This window comes from Lissotriton vulgaris, chromosome 2_1 (genome assembly GCF_964263255.1).
Source record: "Lissotriton vulgaris chromosome 2_1, aLisVul1.2, whole genome shotgun sequence".
Taxonomy (NCBI): domain Eukaryota; kingdom Metazoa; phylum Chordata; class Amphibia; order Caudata; family Salamandridae; genus Lissotriton; species Lissotriton vulgaris.
In genome coordinates this window covers 1,727,756,595-1,727,775,581 of record NC_141687.1, presented here as the reverse complement: position 1 = coordinate 1,727,775,581, position 18,987 = coordinate 1,727,756,595, and the positions used below count along the sequence as shown (strand labels likewise).

The 18,987-nt window shown below is 43.8% G+C and overlaps 1 protein-coding gene across 1 annotated transcript in view; it reads right to left on the bottom strand.

Moving 5' to 3' along the window:
* LOC147733201 (mucin-2-like) overlaps positions 1–18,987 on the bottom strand; it is a 1,190,401-nt gene that overhangs the window by 729,367 nt on the left and 442,047 nt on the right. Inside the window, exon 12 of the mRNA XM_086957735.1 lies at positions 8,152–8,224. Coding sequence (XP_086813861.1) covers positions 8,152–8,224 — 73 coding nt within the window. The remainder of the gene's footprint in view (positions 1–8,151; positions 8,225–18,987) is intronic.

Below are 18,987 nucleotides of genomic sequence, written 5' to 3'. Positions count from 1 at the left end.
ACTACATTCCTCCTCAAACAGATTGTATGGATATCAACAATATACCAACTGTTACCAAACATGGCCTAAACCTCTCCACTGCCTGTCACAACATACCTACAGACTAGGAAGGGATATAGCAAACTGGAACTAGCAAGTGGAACATACTTTTCAGTAATATCTTACATGAAGTGCTCCCTCAGTCGTGTGTATGGTTCGGGGTTGCTTCTCAGACTGTAAGGTGTAGCCCCCTGACATTCAGGTATGCGAATGGAAGGTAACACAGGGTAATTTTCTGGGAGGTTTGAACTGCTCACAGCCGCATCCAGAACTGGAGCAACAGTCACAGGGGGATTGGATTTTGAGTCTTGGACGTCTTCCCTTGCAGGTCCAGTCACTGCTGATTCTAAAGACCCTTCCTATGGAGTGTGAAAAACCTTGAAGGACGACACATTCCTGGTGGCAACCTCCAATCCTGGATGCGCCATAATCCGCGTCCCTTTCCGGTGAGTGATGACCCAGGGTGCTCTTTCATACAGGAGTCTGAACTTACTACCCTGGATGCACTTCTGTAGAGGTACCAAGTCACCTGCCTTAAGAGCAGACGGGCAAGCTCCCCTCCATCGACTGACTTCATCATTTCCAGATTGTCAGCAAACCTGAATCATTTCCTTGTGCAGGGCCTCTGGCCGCCACCTAGGGTGATGCAGGACGGAATCCGCTACCACCCGTCTCATGGACAGATGCCCCCGGACGCTCCCCATCATGGAATGCAGCGTATGGAGATAAACTCAAAGATATGAAAAGAATATGCAAGAACCTCTCAGCCTCCCCATTCGCTTGAGGCCACCTAGGGTTAACTTTCTTACGTATAATGCCAAGAGAGGACAGATAGTTCGCTATCTCTTGCCCTTGGAACGGAGGACTGTTGTCAGTCTTCAGCTCGCAGCTCAGTCCATGAGTGGCCATCACTCTCCATAGTTTGGGAATAACTTCACTAGCACTCAATGACGGTATTACTTCCTCCTCTGGGTATTTTGAGTGATAATCGATCAAAACAAAGGTGTGCCTCGCGTCTGGGAGACTCCCAAAATCCAAACTGACACTAGACCATGGATTGCCTAGTCGAGGCTCAGTGATTATCGGAGCTGGTTGACTGACTTGCCCTGTGGTATGGCACCATTGACAGGATCTCACAGCCTCCTCTACCTTTTCGTCCATCAGGGGAAACCTTACTTTAGTTCTCAGCCAGCTCTTAGTTTTCCCCATTCCCTGGTGCCCAGCATGTGCCAGTTGTATTACTCAATTTGTCAGAGCCTTAGGGATGACCGACCGATGACCGTGGGAAGACACCTTGTGGCATCTTCATTCAGCTCCTGGCGAAAGTGGTATAGACTCTCCATAGTCTGTCTTGCCTCCTCTGCGAGTGCCTTCCACTCCTGTTTGGCAGACTGCCACTGACCATGCTTCAGAATTTGTATTGCCCATTGGAGACACTCTACTCAGTACCTCCATAGACAAGTGAATGGGGCATGGCCTGGCTGTAATGCACAGGACGTATTCCTCCGTGTCTTCGACATCAGCTTCCTTCTTCAGGGTGGCTGCTCGAGGGTGACGTGACAGATATTCCGTTGGATTTAGTGTCCGAGGATGGTACTCCACACAACAGTTGTATTCCTGCAACTGAAGCATCCATTTTTTGATGCAAGGAGGTGGTTTGGTGGTGTTGCTGGTGAACAAGGGAAGAAGAGGCTTATGATCAGTTGCCACGAAAAACGTTTGTCCATACACGTTTAAATGGAAATGGCGACACCCTCAGTGGATGACTATTGCCTCTTTTTCAATTTGTGAGTATCTCTGTTCAGTGTCTGTCAGAGAACGACTGCCAAATGCTACAGGTCTCCAATCTTCTTCCATCTGGCTTTTCTGTGACAGAACCGCTTCTATCCCCTTAGGACCGGCATCGACTGCAATCATGGTCAACTTGCGTGGGTACACCAAACTGGTGTTAGAAGATAGAGCGTCTTTGATTGCCTGGAATGCTGTTTCTTGTTTCGGACCCCAGGCACAGGGGACTGACCACCTAGTGAGCTCCCTGAGTGACTGCGGGAGGGTAGCTAAATCAGCCATAGTTGACCATGCCAAGGAAAGTACTACCCTGTCATCGCTGGCATTTACTACCCTGGGCAGGTCCATCAGCAGTTCCTGGATCACATTCTGAAACACCTCAGCCATGCTCGAACCCCCCAAATCTGACCCGCGTGTGTCTCCTCAGGCTTACATAGGTTGAGAATGTGGTGATGTATTGCGACTCCTCATCTAGCACTAGGTGATGGTATCCGGATCTGAGAATATGCTTAGAGTACCAGCACGCTCTAGTGAGCACTCTGATGAGGTCGTCGATCGTTGGAGTGAGGTGTGGTTCCCTCTTTATAGATGCATTGGGCAGCCTCATGTTGACGCAAATCTGCACTTCTCTTGGCTGCTTCAGCTTGAGTGTGACCACGATGGGGGACACCCAAGGTGTGGGCTCGTTACCTTCTTAATAATGCCGGCAGCCTCTAGTTTCATCAGTTTTTTTTCGACCAACGGCCGGAGATGGAATGCGATGCGCCTATGGCGTAGAGCTACAGGCTTGACCATGTGATTGATGTGAAGATGTACTTCCTTGCCTTTGAGCTGCCGGATCCCCTTGAAGACTGGCGGGAACTCGGCTAGAATGTGCTGGACCGTTTTGTGGTGAATTCCGGAAGAGAAGGTGATGAACTCCAAATCTTCAGCTGCTCTGCACCCAGCAGCATGCCATGTCCATCCTCAGCAATGTATATTTGCGATCTGATGGAGTTAGAACCATATGAAATGGTCCTTTTGAATTTCCCTCTCATGGTCAGTGTCTGATCTTGTCCATACGCAAAAACCTTAATGGTTGAGGCATTCAGCGATTGGGCCCGTTCCAGTGTCTCATACACTTCTGCAGACATGACATTGATAGTTCCCCAGTGTCGATAACAGCCATGATGTTGCTGTCTCCAACTCGAACCTGGCACTGTGGAAGTCTGCATGAGGCTGGGGAGGCTGATCCTATCATTTAGGCTGATTGAACAGTCTGATCTTTCTCTTCATCATCATCCATGTCACTGTTCCCAATCCGTGCTTCGGGGATCAAGTTGACAGTGGGACTGGGCCCTCAAGTCTTGCGGGACCTGCACACCTGTTCAAAGTGATTAATTTTACCACACCCCAAACATCTCTTTTCATGTGCAGGGCATTCTGCCGATCCATGAGGGTCTCCGCCACAATATCCACACCCCTGGGGGTTCACATTGACCTTCCTGCCTGGTCTGGCCACTGGGCAGAGACCACTGCGTTGACCATTTGTAGTGCTGCCTCCATGTGGGCTGCTGAGGCCAGCAACAATTCTTTAGTCCGGCCCAGGGTTAGGATGTCTGCCAAGGGTTTCCCCTACTCTTCCAGTAGTCTTTCTAGAAATTTGGCAGAAATGCATCCTTTGATTGTTTGGCCCCTTATCTCCTCACCTTCATCGTGAAATCCACACGTGCTTGCTAAGTCTTTCAGGTGAGTGTGGAATGTGTCAATGGACTCGTCCGCTTGTTGGCGCGCTTGGCGGAAAAAAAGAGTTTGTAATCTTGGTTCGCAATAGTCTCAAAATGCGCTGAAAGGGTACCAATTTGTTTGAGATGTGTTTCGGGGGCCGGTTCATTTAACTAATTGGCAATCCTGTAGATGTCTTTCCCTCCTAGATGCAACAGCATAGCTCTCTTCTGTTCGTTACTCACTTTGGTAGCTTCAAAGAATAGGATTAGTTGGTCTACCTACTCCTTCTATCTTGGAGCCTGATCAGAAGGCGGCCCCTCCACCAGGAACGGCTCAATTGGTGGTATTGTGGCCATCCTGCACTTTCACTGCACCTTGCGTTCCTCCTGGCAGTTCACAGCTGGGCGTGTGTTACTGTACCATGGCCAGCCAGATGTTAGCACTGTCACTCACTGTGCAAAACACCTCTTGTGATGTTACTGACAACCCCTGCCCGGGCGGCGCAGCTGAAGGGGCTGAGGCACAGAGAAGCGCCCTGGCACAGCTGACCTCTCATGTACAGGTGGAGCTTAAGGTTGCCAGGTCATCGCTCACTATTGACCTGCATTTGGTGTGGGTGTACTCACACAATGTTGTCCTTGTGGCGGGAAATGGGCAAGTAGAATGCTGAGACTATACCTCCCCTCGCATTCCTGGGGCTTGCTGGAGCAGGGTATCCAGTCCGATCACGAGGTGGAGAATCTGTTTGCCTTCTAATGCAGTCCGTGGAACGAGTACCGCGTGCATCGTCGACACACTCGCTCCCGCTATGCAAGGGAGCTCTGCGCCACAGCAAAAGACACTGACTCTGTGAGTGCTTTCTGAGATTCAGCCTCTGTGTGTCCACTGGCGTCACATCCGCCGGTTTTCCTTTTATTGGTAAACATCACGTGGTCACGGGACCAAAGCACTACATGCCAAAACCCATGGGTCTAAGACAAACTCTCCCTGGACAATGGGTGGTCCTGTGTCGCACCTATTGAGTCACAGCGCCAACACTACAAAGCTCAAGGGAGGGAGCTGGAAGGGCAAAGAGAAGAGACATGGCGGAGAGTATAGAGGTGTAAGGTTAAGGGTTATTGGCAGGAGGAACGGAGATTGGAAGTAGTGGTAAAGGTGAGTTGCGAGCTTTACTGCACAGAGGCACCTGCTTAGTTGGTGATGCAGCGAACGCAAGGTAAATCGTTTTAAATATTTATTTGCTTACATTACTCCTGGCCGTCGTATGTCCTACTTCACTACCCCCTTATCCCTACCCCGTCCCTCGCCCTGCAGTACTCCCTCTGTGAGCCGCCACTGCTATATGATAACCTCAGTTGTCGGATCGGTCTTCCTTATGTCACTCGATTACTGCATGCGAGAAGTCATGCTTAAAAAAATCTCTAAAACAGCACCTGCCTGAACCAGAGAGCATGAATAAATAGCTACATGATGAAACAAACCAGTGTATGTCACACCCGGGCCTTATTGAAGCTATGATTTCAGTTACTGTCACCAATTACTCTTGAGCAGGCCATACAACCAAGCACCAAAGTTAAAATACATACCAAACTTTAAACAACCCAGAACCCTTTTTTTCAAAAATCCTTTGTTAGTTTTATGTGGGTATGTATATTCAGTGCATGACATAATCTGTTTGTGTTTCCCAGCACACATTTTAAAAATTGAGATTAATCATTCAAAAGTATCTCAAAGAAAAGGTGATGCCCATTTATAGCAACATGGGAGTGGGGGCGCTTTCCCCTCCATTTCTTGTTTTTCTCTCCTTGCTGAGGTAGAGTCCAATTCAATCTCTTTGATTAATGATGTCAATTTTGTGACCGGTCAAGATGGTTCTACAAAGTTTATGACTAGTGGGAAAGGCACAGATTTGCTGAGATGAATTGGCACACTGTCTAGCAAACATTATATACTTTGCCCACTTGCTTCATAACATTAATAGCTTCTACCTAGTTACACAACAGTACTTTTTTATAGCTGTAGTTTTGAAGGCTCATACTGAAAATGCACCTGATATCTACAAGCAGGGTGGATACAGCATAAGCAGCTGGAGTTTTCACTCCTTCGATTTCATCTTCTTCAGTATAGTGAGTAGTTCCACACCTGCAACCCCACCAAAGAGGCACCAGCAAACTGTTTAGCAACTTCCAGTCAGATGTACCACACCCTTTGTCAGGTGACCATCTCCATAGTAACACACGAACCAGGCGACAGCAAAGAGCAAATAATCCAGAGGGCACCAGCTGAGGTAGGGAATCCATTGGCCATCTTAGAGCGATGATTCTTCCTAATCATTAGAGGTGCATGGCGATCTCCACTCTTCCCATGTAATTCACAGGGTTTTGCCCACTCCACGCTCTGCTTGGAGTGTGGAGTTTGACAAAAACTCAGCTAGCATCAAGTAGTGGATTTTACAGCCATTATTTGTTCACTGAAAGCATGCCGCAATTATTAGCCTGTTGGCACTTACAAAAACAAGGTCAGCACTCTAGTTCTCTACAGCTTTATGTAGTGAACCGGAATGCTGGGAGAGGTCATGTGATCCGGAGGAATGCAGTGAGTGCAGGGGCCGCCGGTGTCAAGGAGGCTGCGAAAGTGCGCTTTGCTTCGCTCCCAGCACCACAGGTAAGGGAGGGTGATTACAGCAAGAGGGGCAAGGACTGGGTGAGGAGGGACTCATTTCCTCTGCATAGAAACCATTTGGAGATTGAGCCTGGTGACCTAAATAAAATTGATATTTCTTTTTCACAAGTTTTTTCTCAGCACGATGGACATTTCAAACACAGATTGTGGAGGACTTATCTAAGATGCACTTTTAGCATGCCGGCTGGATGCACAAACCAGAATGGATGAATGATTCGCAGAGTAAAGAGTTAATTTTGACATTGTCTTATTTTGGTTTGCGGAGCCCATGTGAACAGAGCCTGGGTGACAGTGGAGAGAGTTATGCTGCTACGGGTTGGACTCGGTGCTCAGGAGGTCTGTGGAGCACCTGGCATTGATCTACACACCCGGAGCCCTTGCCACTGCATATTGGACACGGTTAGTTCTTCTTGAATATTCATGTTCATATAATGCAGAATCTTGTGCTGGTCGAAAATATAGATGATAGTGTGTGGCTTTGTACTTCTTGTTGCACACATTTGAATTCCTAGCACTCTTGCTTCAGTATTTTAAAAGCACCATCCATGTGAGGGAAAGTCCTGTTCAACCATAATGGACTGATTTCAGATGCATTGGTGCTTGCACTGGGTAGACATCACAGTTTCTGCATAAACTAGCACCTTCCATGCAGGACAGGCTCTGATGAGGCCACATTTTCTCTGCTCCCATGGGACGCAGCTCTCGTAGTATTTAGATTAAGAATGTAGGCTCTCATTGACTCCCGTTCTGAGAGATCAATAGTGCCGCCTTTGGAGCAAGGAATAATTCACTGTCTTTGGCACCTATTTGAATTTGGAGTTTCCTGAGTGGACATTGCTTCTGAATGGCTCAAAGGTTTAGATAGTGACAACTGCTTATGTATCAGGAATCGGAAACATCATGTAAATATGCCCTTGTAAATTCCCATAGAAGCCCAGGTTCTGGTGTTAACCTGGGCTTCTATGGGAATTCACAAGGGCATATTATCAAGCCCATTATCGCCGATTTAGCGGCAGTTTCCTGCCGATAAAAGTGGCGATAATGTATCGCTCTTTCTTGATAATATGGCACATGGCTATATTCAGCTTACTTTCCACAGGTTGAACACAACCCAAACAGCAAACTACTTTTGATGGGTAGGTAAGTCAAAGAGGGCTGACCTATGGTTTGTCTGGGTATTATGTAGTTATGTAATGTCATATGCAATTTTTTTGTACTAATTCCATAACACTCAGTGGTCGGCAGCCAACTTTAACTTACACCGCTTACATTTATTCACAGAAAACATATCTTTTAGGATGGTTGTATATCACCAGCAGAGACCAGCCAATGAGCCATCAATCACTAAACAAGCATGCATGGAAGAAGAGGTCTGTCACACATTACAGGTCTATCGTAGGACTTTAATCTAGCCATGACTGCAGATCCAAAATATCTATACACTGTGGCAGCTTCTATACACCTCACAACGACACTCAGGTTTGGGAGGATAGTAAAATTGTGCATCCTAGCAGATCGTTCTACTTCTCTCTCTCTACAGCCATGCCAGCTAAGGCCCACAACTACACACTACATTTTCGATTAGCCAATCCAGCACAGTAACTAGCTAAACAGACTATAATCATAATAAATAGCAAAAAGGGTCCTGCGGAGCTGCTCAAAGTTGCCGCTGTATGGTAAAACCATCAACTAAACGTCCGTGTCTCTCAGACCTGTCCATCCACATCACTGCTATGTGCTACATCCCATAGCATGATATCTGCACCTCGATGGTCATCACGTACAGCATGGAAACACTTCTCCAATCATTTTTGCTTTACCCGTAAGTCATATGCAGAAGAGAGATAACACCGGTCAAGGAATGTATCACTGGCATCATTAATAAAAGCTTCAGCCTGAGGTATTGTTAATTCGACAAGGTGGAGCAGAACTCACCATCGGAGTATGGAAACCTGCTGATGGAAATGCTGCTGACGATGATGGTGCCTGATCTGTCAATCACAACGATCTGTTGTGAGAAAATGAGATTTAGCAAGGCGTGCAAAGAAATGTACAAAACAACAAAAATATATTATGCGCTCCAGTTTTGTTTCCTGATTTCTTCCTTCAGGTCCTTTTGTCACTAAGGGCCTGATTACGAGTGGTAGCTGACCCCTGCATAAACCCCTCTTTACACATGGGTCGGAATTACGTTTTTGATAGCATTTAATACATCCGATAAATATGTGATGAATAAAATACCTCACTCTTCATTAAATTTCAGCAGGACAAACCTGTCATGGAATACACCATATCATGCAGATTTTCAAATTCACAGTACTTTAGTACCCCTCACAAGCAAAGACCTCTTGGATTGGGAGGGTAATTGGCCATCGGGTGGTTGTGCAGGAGAAATTAATATGTGTAGAGACTACTGTGGGGCTTTTGTAAAGATGGCTCTCCTCAGTTTTGTCGTGGAAGGGAACAATTATGAAGCATCATGGTTGGGGGCACTGGAGACAGACCTATACTATGGCTCCCTGGAGTAGTAATGTACAATCCCCATAACAGGTGTGAATTTGATGCAGGTGACACTAGTTCAGTGTATGGAGAAAAATTGTGAAACTGCTGTCTGTATGTTCATGTTTATGTTATGGTGTATTCACTGACACGCCATAAATGGAAACAGTTTGTGCATAGGCAGACATTGATGAGCATGGTGTAAGCTTGTTTTTGACCCTAATGTTTCACCAGAGGATGTATACCAGGTCATGTCCTCAAAAGGCTAGGAAGTGCTCTGAATTAAAGTGCACTGGCAGCCACTGGACCTTCTTGGATGCTAGTTTTGGATGATCTCAACGTTTGAGCGGCAGGTTGTATCCTGCTGCCATACAACGGATTATCAGAAGTCTTTGTATCTACCTTCGTGTTAGACCCATGTACAATCCTTCACAGTGGTCTAACTGTGAGAGAATTGAAATACAGACACACACTCACACAATCACCCATGCAGTGAAGCAAGCAGACTCTATACCCACCTGCAAATTAGATGTTTTTCTTCTAACACTGCATTCACTCTGGTTCTGCTGCTTACACTGGCACGAGGAAGGTCATTCTTTCCGAGTTTTGGTTGCTTACTGCATGATAGGTTTTGGACACACACTATATTCATGGTTGACAGAAACGAGCCTGAAATATGACATTTCACCAAGTTGCATTACAGACGTTGTGCTGCCTATCCCACTTAATATGGAAGTGCATGGTTTTCTATTGGCGTTGGAGCGTGAATATACAGCACTCTTCAAGAAAGCTGAACGCAAAAAACTTGCTTCATCTATTTATATGGGTAGAGGACGTGGTGTAACGGCCAGAGCTGCAGGCTTCGGATCGGGGCTACCAGGTATGAGCCTCAGCTCAGCTGAACATCCTGTGACTCTGGACGAATCACTTAATAAACTCTCCGTGCCTACCAAAAATGTGTATGTCCTTGTCTAATTTAATTGGTGCTCATGTGACGTGCTCCGATACCTTTGGGTCGAGTTCATGCTCTATAAAACTGCAAACAATATAATATTCTAATCAAATGGTGGCTCGTGGTAGGGTAAATGGCGCACTTCAAGTTTTTCTTCATTTGCTATATATTAAATATCTTTTTGCAATATTAAATTTTAGCGGTGCCTAAGGGTGAAGAGAACCACCGCTCTTTCCAATGTGTGGCTTAAGCCCACTTCAACAATAACAATAAATTCCCCAGCATGCGCTTTTCACAATTCATATGCAACAAATTATACACAAATTTCTCTCTGTATGTATCCATTTCTTTTATTTTTATTTTCTTTGGCTTGTCTTAGATCAACAATATATTATATGTGTCTGGCTAATGTTTTTACACCACTTAGGCATTTACATAAAATCTCTTGGGTACAATGGCAGCTTTATTTATAGGTAGCCCCAGCTTTCACTATGATGCATAGATAACATAAAACTAAATGATCTTTTAAAAGCAGATATATTATCCCGCAGATAGCCCAGAAAAGTATACCACAAAGCTCAGGGCGCCCCCCAAATTCAAAATATAAACTTTAAAGTGCAAAATCCTTGCGCTCCCTATACTTCTCACAGATAAACGGTGCAAAGTGTCACAGTTTAATTATCCAATAGCAAGATTAGTGCCTGGCACATTTGACAGTGCTGTTGTACGTAGCTGTGAAGTGGCCCCATGCCATGTGGGACTTCTTCAGCAAATCATAGCTTTTCATTTATGCTCTATGACTTGTTCTTTTGATTTTACCTTCCTATATGTGGGTTTAGAAATGCCTCTTTGCTTTTCGACGGATTGGGAGCTGTATAAATGCCAAATAACAAAGAAAATCCATATCTGGCTACTTGGGAGCTATAGATGCCTATCCCTTCACTGCTCGCCATTCTCTACTTCTTTAGAAAGATAGGTTTACTTTACTGCTGGGGGGGCATATTAGCGATAACCTCATTAAAATTATCCAGGACATCTAACCTGGGCTTCTATTGGAATTCTATAACGCATATTAGCAAGCCCATTATCGCCATTTTAATGGCAGTTTCCTGCCGCTAAAACAGCGATAATTTTAACCACGTTCTTGCTAATATGCCCCATGGTTTGCTATCTGCTTCAGAGAGGCCTATACAGTTACAAGTGGACTGAGAAGCCATAAAAAGCATGCCCCTCAAGGTGTTCTAGACTAGATTTCCCTTGAGCCGCTTGGCCTGGATGTGCTTCGAGTGACCACAAATGGATGTCCCTGCAAGAGCAAGCAATTTTTTTGCAAAGATATTGGGAGGGAGGCACAGCGGCAAAAGCATATCCTGCTAAATGCAGCTTACTGAGTGTGCTTTTTAGGTTTAGAAATGCTACTAAGGGAGGACATGAACAGTTGCTTGTTCCTGTGACATGAGAGGAGTGAGTGGCCTTAAACCAACAGGAGAGTAGCCTAAAATCTTTAATGTACCCTGGACTGCCAAACAATAATCCCAATAAATTAAGTTTGGTCTTATGCATAGCTGCCGCATATGCTATCTGTGCATTGTGAGGGATTCTTACACTGCTCCTTACTTTCTGTGGTTTCTTGGTTTTGTGAGTGAGACTTTCGCAGCTACTGCCGATAGTGTTAATATTTGTTGCGAGAGAAGCTTGCACAGGTACTTAAGAGGGAGGCTTCGACTGCAGCATAAAGTGCTGTCTGTTTGTGAAATAGATGTTTCACAGCAGCTGCCAATGTTGTGCCTTTTCTTTTTTTTACTTTCTTTTTATTCATACCCAGAGTAGACCATTTTACAATAATACATAATGGCAAATCAGTTCATAGAAATAGTTAGTTACAATTTATAAAACCAGGATATCACAGATTCAACACACATACCTATCAAAATGTAGCAACTGTAGTATATAGATATAAATACCAGTTGATCCAAATACAATTCATAAAGATACATAGATTATTTAAATAGTAAATTAGTAGCGTTTTGTGGTTTCCAGCCTATTCCAATCCCCTAGCTTCTCTACTCCATTCCGAAATATATGCCCATATTTTTAGCCCCTGAATTCTGGCTTGCCTCCCCTGCATGCATATAGGAATGCCTCTTGTTTCCGAACTCCAAGAAGTCTGGCTAGCCGCTTTTGGAAGGTCGGCGTTCCATGTCTTTCCAACGGGCTGCTAACATTATTCTAAAAATAGCTTTGCCCAGAAAAAGGCAATATTCTTGTTCTTTATTAAGACCCAAAGAGCTATCATATCGCAAGATCACTAATGTGGGGGTCAACTCGAAGTTAATACCAAATAGATTCTTCCAAAAACCAAGCAGTCCTAATTTTAGGGGAGTCAGTTTCCCACACTCATAAAACATATGTATCAGTGCGGCCGGACCCGCCCCACATCTGGGCCATTTATCATCCCCCCTTTTCCCCCACATAAATAGTTTAGCCGGTGTAAAATAAAGGTAAAATATAGTTTTATATAATTGTGCTTATAAATTTGAAGATAAAAATATTTTAGCAGATAGATCTTAACTCCTATAGATGTCTACATCAGGATTATCTAATTCCACAGCTCAAGACGTCTCGTTCTTTTCCAAATCGTCTGGCGGTGCTGTTAACAATAAACTACATATGTTTTAAATTTTGCATGATTTTTTAATAATGAGATCCATCAGGGGTATATTATCCATTTTCATAGTTGGTCTATAAGGCATAAGGATACTCTTAATCTGTACAAATTTAAAGAAATGATTGGGATCTATTCCAAAATCATGTTGGAGCGTAGAGAATTGGGCATGTTGTTCTCCACCATAAAACTCTCCAATTGTGATCACCCCTCTATTTTCCCAAACCTTCCCCATAGCATCGTAGACTGCTGTTGGAAAAAGTGATACATGCCACAGGGGGGTATATTGCGTTACCTTAGGTATTCCCATACATTATGATACTTGTTTCCATAGCCTTCATCACTCTGTATAGTTTTTTATAATCGCTTTGCTCTAGTTGTTTCAGTAGCAACCCAGATGCCTCTTTCCCTGTAGCAAGTTCAAATATTTTGGGAATCCTCTCCATCCTGTCCTCGCAACTACTTCTATCTATTTCCAACAGGAAAGTCATCTGATGCAGTAGGGTGGGCCAATAATATAATGTGATATTTGGATTTGCAAACCCTCCTCGATCTTGTGGCAATGTCAGGCACTTCACAGCCCTCCTCACCTTCCCATATTGCCACATAAAATTAGAAAAAATAGAATCAATGTTCTTCAGTATATGATCCTCTAAGGCAAGGGGAATTGACTTAAACAAGTACAGGATCTTGGGCAAAATAGACATTTTTAAAAAGTTCCCCCTCCCAATTATCGACAACTGTAGCCCATTCACTCTTTTTAATTCCATTGCTATAGATTTAACCAGTGGATCAAAATTGCATTTAATTGTGTCATCCACTTTTGCTGTAATTCGCACCCCAAGATAGACTGCTGACTCCACTCACCTAGAATCATTAAAATCTACGTTATCTGTACAAATAACAATTGTTTTCCCTCTATTTAGATTGATAACAACAAGGGGCCCCAATTCAGTCAGCAGGGGACCTCAGGGAACATACTCATTCAAACAACAGTGGTCCCATACATATTCACAAATCCTCAGACTAAGAAGAAATTGTTTTAAGAAAGAGGATTACTTCATTGAGGCCAGTACCCTATCTGAGAAACTTAGGATTAGAGGCTACCCTAGACGCCTGATCAAAAACTCTATGAAAAGAGCCTGGTACTGTCCTTGAGACACTCTCCTGGAACCCAAACCCAAAAAAAACATTGAAAAAACAGTATGTGTAACCACTTTTTCCACCATATCCAATCGTGTAAAACAATGTATTAAAAAGAACTGGCACATTTTGAACTCAGGCCCCCTTAATTGGGAAACCCCCCTCTTCGCTTTCAAGAAAAGCAAAAATCTCATGGATCAATTGGTAAGGGCAGCTTTACCACCCACAATTGGTAGAAATATCACACTTCATGATCATTGGTCATTACCCCCTCTGCGCGGTCATTCCAAATGTGGTACATGTGTGGTATGGGATTTTTCAATTGACAGTAAAGAATTTGTATTTAAAAATGTAAAAAATGAACTGCGTACCTTTACCAACTGCAGCAGCTGTAACCTCATTTATGCAATCTTTTGTCCGTGCAATCTTATATATGTTGGCCAGACAAAACAGAAAATCAAGCTGCGAATATCCCAACATCGCAGTCGCATTAGGTGCAAAACACTGAACGCACCTTAGGTTGAACATTTTTTAGACAAAGGGCATACTGAAAACGAGATCCGCTGGACTGTGATCACACAAATCATCATACCACCCAGAGGAGGCGACCTAACCCGTATGCTTAACAGAGAAGAATTAAAATGGATTCTGAAGACAGACAGCTTGAACTCTGGTTTGAACCTGCAGGAGGAAAGGACTGCTTTAATCTGATTCCCCTACAATGATGCTTTAGAGACTCTGGGCAAAGCGCCAAGCATCTACCTGACTAAAAAAAATGTTTAAAACATTTTTTTGAAATGTACTGATCGATGCTTTATTAAATTGTCACTTTGCATGAAACATCACTGTAAATACGCATCACTCAAGATGGCCACCACTACTTGCACCCTTCCTTTATGTTTATGCCTATAGCCGCACTTGCACTGACCAATCACCGCCCACCTGCCCCCTCTTCACTTCCTGGTTCGATCGCACTAGCACGCCAGGGAAGATTTCCAAGACCGTCCACAACGGTGAGTAAGCCAGCAGTCTAGGGCACCGCTCCTTGGTCGGAATGCTGCATTTAAGTTTCCTAAATACCACCTCTGTCTTAACAGGCTTACCCTGGCGTCGCCCGGTTACGATTGAGTAACGCGGCAACCCACGTCCTAATTGGGTGAGAAGTATTGCATGGCACGAGTTCCGTATTGTAACTTAGGTATCAATCACCTTTTAATCTATAGATTACCTTTCCCATATAGGGCTGCTGGACCGGGCCATACTGCTTATCCACACGGCTAGACATTATTCATACGTTGCCTCGGTAAGCATTTTGAGTTCATTAACTCGCCACCCAGTCGCGATATAGGCACGTAACTCATCTTCTCACTACCTATGCTACTTCCTCCCGCCGACTTCAATTAAGCACCACCGCATTAGGCACCTATAATCACAACGTCCACCTCGACCGATAGCTCGCGGACCTGAACCTATGCCCTACTGCCGAGGTCAATTAGGCACTACCGCATTAGGTACCAACAATCAGCCTTGGCACAGAATCACAAACGCCGACTAGCTTGCTCCATTTCGACCTTAAGCTCGCGATTCTGAACCTTAAACTCCAACGCGTAGTTACCACTTCTTTACTCGCCTGCAATTATTTCTCGTAGAAACCCTGTAAACACCTTCACCTTGGTAACGGTTGAATGCACTCTGCACAAAGAGTCACTTGTTCTGAATTAACTAGTGCTCTGTTCTTAAAGTATGTATTTTTCTTTTCTCCTTTTTCTTTTTCCTTTCAGGCATTTTTGAGGTTTAGCAATAAAGGCAATTATTCTTTAGGGGACCGAAACGCAGACGACTTGCTTAAGCACCTTATACAAATATTTGATTGCTAAATTGATGTAATGGTGCTGCTTGACATTTTCTGTATCATTGACATGTGAACAGAAGAACGCTTGTTTGCCTTAAAAACCCTTCTAATTTTCCACCAACTATAAACACCCTGCAAGTGTTGGGCACAGGCTTGTGTACCACACAGGGGTCTTGTGGAAGGTATCTTTGTTTTATTCTGAAACATTGTTTATCAAGTAAACTTGAAGGACCTCTGTCCGGCTGGACATGTCATTCTAAATATAGATTTAATTCCGTCTATATATTATTGTTTTATATTGGAATATGTATGGGACCACTGTTGTTTGAATGAGTATGTTCCCTCTATTTAGAGCATATCCTGAAAGGAGGCCAAACCTTTCGGTTATGTGATTGATTTTCCCAAGAGCCTTTTCTGGGTAGGTTGTTAAAATTGCTGCTTCATCGGCATAGGCCAGAACTTTGATCTTATACCACTTGGTAACTATAGTTTTGATTTTACATGACTGTAGTAATGTCTTCACTAATGGATTAATATACAAAGCAAATAATATAGGTAAACAGGGGCACCCCTGCCTGGTTCCCCTAAATATTAAAATATCACCTGATTCTCTCCCCGTCACTTGTATCCAGGTTCTTGGATTGCAGTAGATTGCTTTAGTTACCCTAATAAATCCCTGTCCAAGCCCCTTTAGCTCCAGGATCCCCCACAAAAACTCCCATGTCACTCAATCGAATGCCTTCTCGGCATCTTGGAGGATCATGGCCATCTGGCCTCCCTTTTCAGACAGAACATCAAATAATGAGATGGTTCTACGAATGTGATATGTTGTTCCTTTCCCTGGTATAATACATGTGTTGCCAAGGGGAGAGCAGCTGGCCAATGATCCTTCCCAACCTAGTAGCTAAAATTTCTGAATAGATTTTTGTGTCAGTTTTAATTAAAGAGATTGGCCTATATGACCCTGGAATATTGGGTGTTTTACCCTATTTTGGAAATATTATGATGTGTGTCTCTTTCCACGAATCCAGAGTGTTACCACTATATTGAATACCTCTGAAGAGATCTTACAGGAGAGGCATTATTGGTATACCCACGATTTTATATACTACAAGAGGTATTGCGTCAGGGCCTATGGCCTTAGCTGAAGCCATACTTTGCAGAGCTGTTTGAATTTCCTCCAGTGTAATTTTTAGCTGTAGTTCTTCTTTAAGAGACCTATCCAGAATCTCTTCCAATTCGCCCATAGTCACCAAGTGGCTAATATCATTCAATGTCAAAGCTGCATGCTTATCCCTTCCCTCTGAATACAGTACCTGATAGTATTCCTGAAAAACCTTAACTATATTGTCAGGGTCAGTATATGTCTCTCCATTAATAGCCAGTATTTGATTCTGCACTATCTTCTATTTGGTGCAGAGAGCTCATCTCTTTCCCACTAATTCCTGCTTTCGTATAAGCTATTACACTGGGACTGAAATTCTTCAGCCAATTTCTGAGCAAGACAACCAATAATTTCTGCCTTAAGGGCCATGGTTTGCCCCTGATTTTGTATTACATTTTTCCCTGTTTAATAAATAAGACATCTTCCTCTTCTGCCTCTTTAAGTTTCTGCATTTTTCTTCGTACGCTGGGTTCTAACTTGGGCCTGATAGCTAATAGTTTCTCCTCTCAGACCCGCCTTAAAAGAATCCCAGACGAGGCGCTATACCTGTTGATATTAAAATATTCACTTGTCCACTTGCTGATATGCTCGATGTATCCTATATTGACTAATAGCTTCCTATCAAATGACCATTTTCCCCTTTTTTTCATAAAGCCTAGTATTTCTACCCCCAAAATTAACGGGTTATGGTCAGATGTAACCTTAGGTAAGGTTTTAATACCTGATTAAGTAGATCTGTTGTTCCAAAACAATAGTCAATCCTAACATATTTTTTATGTGGACATGAGTAATACGTATACACTACATTCTTTTGGGGATTTTTGACCATCCACACATCTACCAAACCATGGCTCCTATTAAGTGACATTAATGCCCAATATACTCGGGGGTTCTGTCCCTGGTATGTCCCTTGCTTCCTTTGACCTTGTTGTGAGTCTAGGGCAATATTAAAATCTCGGCATACAATTAGCGGCATAGGCCACGTTGCCAGTTCTAATTCAAGATTTAAAAAAATCTGGGGGTCATCGTAATTCGATCCGTAGATTGAGCAAATAGTAAGTCTCATCCCAAGCTCAACTATTTCCCAACTCCCTAGAGGATCGGCTGCCTTTCATTTAACTTGGCCCAGAGATGTTTTAGCCAGAATGGCTACTCCACGGATATTTGAGGTCTGGAACATAGATGTCAAAAGAATATATCCCTGCATTATCAGCCAATGTCTTTTCCCTCATGGGACATGAGTCTCTTGCAGGCAAACAATATCAAATGAGTTTGTCCTCACCAATTCCCCAGGTTTAGTTCTCTTGGCTGCATCATTTAGCCCTGCCACATTCATTAAGCAAATGATTATTCTTCCCAGCTACATTTAGTTTTAGCGGTTCCTTGTGATCCTAATGTTCCTGTTATTCTACCTGTTTTCTCCAACACAATACAGTTCCTATTCTGTATTACTCAAATTACTTTTAATTGTCTGCATATTTCCTCTTCTCCTCTGGGTATGTCTTTTCCATATTTTGAACCCCTTGTCTCCCACCTCCCCCTTCCACCTCAACCCCCCAACATCCCCCTTAAGAGGCAGGCAGGCAGGTGTCTGTGCATGACGGATGCATCGCACAGAGCTGAGAGCACATAAACACATATTCCTTTAGCTAGTACATGCTGTGTGTTTATTTTGTCTCTCCAATATATATATAACCCTTCCACCTTCTCCCCTGGGTTTTGACTACAATGCCCTATCCCACACCAAGTGTTTTTTCCCCTCCCCCTGTTTATTTCCCTTTTTTTACCCTGTCAGATTATCCAAATACTCCTTGGCTTTCACCTCAGACATAAATAAACGTGTTTGTCCACCCCAAACAACTTTTAGTCTGGCAGGGTTGTTCAAAAATGCCTGAGCATTCTTGTCTTGGAAGGGTTTGATCACCTGCCTCAACCTCCACCGTTGAAATGACAGAGGTCTGGGCGAACTAAATAAGAAACTCCATTGCTGGATCTCCTTGCCTCAGGTCTTGCCTTTTCAAATATAGCTTGACATAGTAGAAAGCTACCAAAAAATACCAGAATGGCTCATGGCAGAGCCCCTGCCCTCACTTGTTGCTTTTGTATAAAAGGCACTCTATGGGCACGTTGAACCTCCATTGACCAATTCCAATCAGTGAGTTCTGGCAGTGACTCTCTAAACAGCTCTATAAGATACACATGGGTGCCTTCTCCCTCCACCCCCTTCGGAACCCCACCAGAACCCGTAAGTTGTTGCACCGTTGGCGGTTCTCATGTTATTCCAGTTTCCATTGAATATCAGCTTTCCGTGCCTCTTGTGATTTAGCCAGTTCCTGAGTGCTTACAAGATCTGATTCTGTGGTGCAAATCCTTTCCTCCAAATCAGACATTCGTTCCCCAAAAGCACTACACGTTTTCGTCACTTTTCGCACCACCCCTTGTACTTTTCTCATAACCGCCTGAGCTTTGCGCCTATCCTGACGCATCTCCTCGGG